At 34.2% G+C, this 5767-nt stretch overlaps 1 protein-coding gene across 1 annotated transcript in view; it reads left to right on the top strand.

The window, feature by feature from the left end:
* Positions 1-1786: 1786 nt before the first annotated feature.
* LOC106869401 (procathepsin L) overlaps positions 1787-5767 on the top strand; it is a 9016-nt gene continuing 5035 nt past the window's right edge. The window contains exons 1-4 of the mRNA XM_014915124.2: positions 1787-1938; positions 2889-3031; positions 3779-3884; positions 5169-5324. Of these exons, the coding sequence (XP_014770610.1) occupies positions 2889-3031; positions 3779-3884; positions 5169-5324 (405 nt within the window). The 5' untranslated portion in view covers positions 1787-1938. The remainder of the gene's footprint in view (positions 1939-2888; positions 3032-3778; positions 3885-5168; positions 5325-5767) is intronic.

Below are 5767 nucleotides of genomic sequence, written 5' to 3'. Positions count from 1 at the left end.
TATATATATATATATATATATATATATAGGCTTCTATTAGTTTCCGTTTACCAAATCAACTCACAAGGCTTTGGTCGGCCCGGAGTCATTGTAGAAGATACTTGGGAAGCAAACTTCTGACAATACACGCCTGCACCTATATACATACACCATACATTCACACAAAAACAAACATGCACATATATATTACGTGTTCTTGACAGTAAGTTCCTATACTATCATAATACTATAAAGCAATGAAACACAAGATAGCACATGTAATTTATTAATCGAAACTGTATCTGGAATTCGATATTCTTTTTAATATATACATACACATTACATGATAACGCAGCCTTTAGGCCGCTCTGTATATGCAAATTGATTTCTGCATTTTACTTAAACCTTTAGTTAGAAGTAAACTAAAATGAGCTACACCAAAGTTAACATCAAACTTTACGATGTTTAATGTTAAAATAGTTAAATGCTATTCTTTCTATGTAAGTTTAATAACTAACTAGTTCATAGCATTAAGCTACTGTACTGTTATGGGATTGAGTACCTAACAGCTGAAGTACGGAAATGCTCAGGTTATTTGATAACTGATATATTTAATCGTCCTTTTCCCTGGCTTCCATTTTCTGCAGGAACAATTTCTCTTCCATTATGCTCTAACGTTGCGTCCAAAGGAGAGCCTTTATCCTTGCTAAATTTTGTAATGTAATTCACTATACTCTAATCTTTGGAAACCTGCTACAATGTTTCTCCTCTTAAATAAGTGTAACCTCTTAATGTAATGGATCTCCGTCGGCTTCGAGATGGCAATTCAGTTGTTTTACTTGCTCATTGAATTAGACTGTGAACGATAGAGTATTACACGGACACGAGTAGCCTTAGCATAATTTGCAGTCACAGTTAGCGTGATACGGTGTGTAACAAGGCTGTACATTTGAATTATTGGCACAATCCATCCGACGGGTTTCTGCACAATTTCTGTTTACTCAGTTTTACTTATAAAGCATGGAGTGGTTAACTCGAACCTATGGTAAAAGAAATATTCCCAAGACGCCACGCAGTGGGATAGAACCCGGAACGCTCGTGTTTGCAAAGCCAACTTAACCATTAAATATGACTGAAGCAATTTTTAATAATGTTCTCCTACATCTGATGTCTCTCTTCCTCCTCATTTGTACATAAAAGGATTCAGCAAAGCCAGATTTGCTGAGAACCTGCTCTTCTGTCATTTACCAGGAAGCACTGGACAATGACAGAAGAGACCAATGTCGTGGTTTCCAAACGATATACGTTTATTCCATTATAAAGAATTTTAGCGTTCTAGTTCGCTTTAGTCATTGTAGTATAGAAGTAGAAAATGAAAGAAAAGGGAAATAAAGAACGCTTCTAAAAATGCAGAAAGTTTTACAAAAAAAAAAATACCTTATATTTCGGGCGCAATATATAATTTCTAAACGATGTAATTACATATTCCTTCTGAAGATAGGTCTTTGCGCCCGAAATATAACGGTTTATTGTAAAACTTTCTACATTGTAGAAGCTTTCTTTATTTCCCTTTTCTTTCATAAAGAACTTTGTTTTTCTCTTGTAGCATAGTTACAGGATTGAATTTCTCTTTACTCAACGACACGTCAACTTATTACACAATTCGTTTATCTTAATATGCTTGATCCTGTTATCAAGTTCATTTTTATCTGTAAACCGTACGATAACATTCACCAACAATTAAGTATTATCACCTGTGAATCCTCTGTAATCAACAATTTTTCACATGAGCATGTGTTTCTTACTCCCTCCCTCTCATTCAATCTCACTCATTCTCTCTTAAAAGTGCTATCTCTCACGTGATATTTTGAAACATCAGTTTAAATACATTGAGTAGATTATTGCTATAAATTACTGTAAAAACATCGACAGATTATTATTTCCATTTGGTATTTGAAGGTAACAATTTTGGATTCACTGTTGCTATTGCAGATCATAATCATTATCAACATCTTTCAATGTATTTCTACCTCTCTATTTCTCTTCTCTTCCTTTCTCTACATCTCCTTCTTTTCTTCTCTCTCTCTCCCTCACTCTCTAATTCTCTCTCCCTCTCTTTCTCACTCACTCTCTAACTCTCTCTCTCTCGCTCGCTGATTGTTACTTTTTCACCTGCTCTTATGCTTTTTAAATGTTCCGTGTTTATCATATTAACAGAATTATGCTTTGAGATTTGGAGACAACAAATCTCAACTCTCTACGACTTTGTTGAGGACAGTTACAAAAGTATAAAATGACAGCCTTCTGTACCTATTACCCACGTCTCAATTCCAGTATCTCAATTCCAGATAAACACCGGACAAAATGTCTTGCGGGGTTTAGTATAAATACGTTTATATTCTCGAATAAAACCCTACCGGAGTCAACTTTGGTTTTCACTTATCTGGATAAGTTAAATTAAGTCATGGCTTCGGTCTATACTCCTCTAAAAAATCATCGTTGTAAATTATCATTTTATAACCGAGCAGCACTATGCTCTACAGAATCCATGAAACTATAGATATACCGCTATACCTGATATAGCAAATCTTCACCGCCGTTAAAAGTGTATGGTGGACGGTATGTTGGAGCTGTTGTGTTCTTGTAGGTGGTGTTTCTGTTGACGTTGTTGTTGTCGTTATCATTGTTCTTGTTATCGTTGTTGATGTCGTCGTCGTCGCCGCCGTCGCTACCGCTGTTCCTGTTGTCCTTGTTGCTATGATTGTTGTTATTGTCTTGATCGTCCTTGTCATTGTAGTTGTCATGTTGTTGTTGTCGGTGCTGTTGTCGTTTTCATCGTTGTTGTAATTATTGTTGTTGATGTTGCTGCTTTAGTAAATGTGTCATACAAACGGTTTTTGCATTTCCAGATGAAGTCCGCTATTATTTTCCTCGCATGCGTCGCTTTCGCGGTTGCTGCACCATTCCTTGACAACAGTCTTGATGAAACATGGAAACAATACAAGAGCTTATATGGAAAATCTTACGAAGATGTAAATTCTGAGGTTATTCGGTAAGTCATGGCATAATTCTGATATTTTTTATTTTTGCTTAAGTGAGTGAGGTGTGTTCCTTTAGTAATTACATTCAAGTTATTGCAATTAAAGTCAGTGTATTAATAAGAATGAACCAACTCCATGCGTTAAGATACTGAATTGTACCTATCCATGATGAAGGTTAAATTTCTCTCTCACGGACAGATCAATGCGTCATTTAAGGGCATGCAAGGAAACATTCTTAAGTTTTAGTGAATCATTTATTGACCTACAATTAATCATACACGAATATGCAAGGAACTATTGAATTGTCTACAAAGAATCACAGATTCATTTGCGATGAACTATTCGTTGGTGTGCAGTGAGCTATTTATCTGTGTGCAATCGATATTCTATTGATATGCGATGGATGGACCATTTTTGATCTGCAATTAACCAATAACTGCATATATTATATACATTATTGAATAATAGTCGCTTCCAGCATTTGAGTTCAAAGAGTAAATCACAATGAATGAGCTACTGCAGGTCAACCTATGATTGGAAAATTCCGGTAATCGCATTCGTTCCGCTGAGACAATTTCATCTATGTTTAGACACAGTGTATCTACGACTACATTAGTCAATGAGTTCTTTTGTAAAATTGAAGTAAAAAAAATATTTGAGGATTTGGCTGATATTTCTATTAATTTTACTTTAGTGTCTATTAGTGTTGTTTCCTTTTTTTTCTTCAAAAAACTATATTTATCGGTTGTTGTTTTCAGACGTGTCATTTGGGAGAGGAATCTTCAATATGTGAAACAACACAACATGAAAGCTGATATGGGCATCCACACTTATTGGCTGGGAATGAATGAATATGCTGATATGGTATGTTTTGTTCTTTTCCTTTCGGTCATTTATATTTCCGTCGCAAAATCGGTAGAGCGCTGAACAAAATAAAATTGGTATTTAGTCGCATCATTTCTTGATTAGAGTTGAAATTCCGCTATTATTATAATAATAATAATTATTATCATCATCATCATCTTCATCATCATTATTATTTACTTTTGATCTGCATGTTTGTTACAGTCACATGCCAAGACACATCCGGCGTCTTAAGGCGAGTGAAGGATAAGAGATATTACATTATGACTGAAAGCTTTGGGAGGGGAAGTAGCAAAATATCTTCATGTAATGCAACACAGACATTTAAATGGATAGGGTTTTTCTAAGGATGTGGGCAGTACTTTTCAGTACAATCTTTTGGATTTCTCTGAGATGATTCTCCTGGGATCTTATCTAGATGCTTCTGACATCTCTTTTCATCATACCTAGAGCACCCACAATAACAGGAATAGTTCTTGCTTTAAGATGTCACACCTTTTGTATTTCATTTTCTAGGTCCCTATATTTACTCAGTTTGTCAAATTCCTTTACAGATATATTTTTATCAGTGGGAACACTTACATCTATTAGTCTACAAGTATTTTCTTCCCTGTCTTTAATATTTACGTCTGGTAGATTAGCTTCCAAGAGTAAATCATAAAGTAAAGCTATGTCGAGCGTGCATTACTTCTGCTAATGTTTTTGTCAGAAACAAGGCATCACTACTATAGAGCATAACTATTTCAATACAAACTTTAATAAGTAGTTTTTTGTTTATTCTATCACCGACTAAACAGTATTAAATGAAATAACTTTTGCGCGTCGGTACACATGCCAGTTGGTAACTTTGTATAAAAAATATTTATATTGTTTGCCGTCTTACAAGCAATAAAATCTTGTACCATTGATACATAGATACACACACATTTATATTATTGTGTATATATGTATACACACAGTCACACATGGCTATATATATATTAAAGTTAGATAAGGTCGGTTTATGGAATTACCTTAGGTTTCACGTCCATAAAGGGGGATCTTCAGATCCTAAAACCTATTGGCTAAAGGCCTCTCTAGCGAGTGGCCTCTCTAGAATATGGAGGAAGAAAGGACCCCGTTACTCAATGTCAACAAAGAGGATTGTCACCCCTTGGCTATCGATCGCCCATGTCGACAAAGGGGATTGTATCCTTTTGGCTATCGATCGCCGATGACCCTGTTTTATATATATATATATATAGTACCTACTATCCATATATCGATAATGTTTTCTATTGCCAGACCAACAGTGAGTTCGTGCAAATGATGAATGGACTGAAACCAAGAAATGCTAGCGTCTACACGCCAAACATGGTATACACTGATGAAGAATCCGAAGATTTACCTGATACTGTCGACTGGAGAGGTAAAGGCTACGTCACAGAAGTGAAAAACCAGGTGAGATTTTATAGTTAATTAGCGTCTGTAATACCAAACTTATTGTCTTATGAGAGTGGAGTGGAACCACATAAACGGTAAAACGTATAATATGCAGTAGTTTATAATTGTTGAATTATTATAGCATTATTATTATCATCATCTTTCAATTCTTTTTCCATTTCTTGCCGAGTGTCTTCCAGACGCCCAAGGCAGAGAAACTTATTGTATACATTAGTAGGCCATTAAAATAAACCAGATAGTTCATTTACAAAGTCGTGTGATAGAGAAAAAGGAGAAGAAATACATTATTATTATTATTATTATTATTATTATTATTATTATTATTATTATTATTATTATTATTATTATTATTATTATTATTATTATTATTAATTATTATTATTATTATTATTATTATTATTATTATTATTATTATTATTATTATTATTATTATTATTATT

Source organism: Octopus bimaculoides, chromosome 10 (assembly GCF_001194135.2).
Source record: "Octopus bimaculoides isolate UCB-OBI-ISO-001 chromosome 10, ASM119413v2, whole genome shotgun sequence".
Lineage (NCBI taxonomy): Eukaryota > Metazoa > Mollusca > Cephalopoda > Octopoda > Octopodidae > Octopus > Octopus bimaculoides.
Note: the sequence above shows the minus strand (reverse complement) of the source record. Positions and strands in the feature narration are given on the sequence as shown.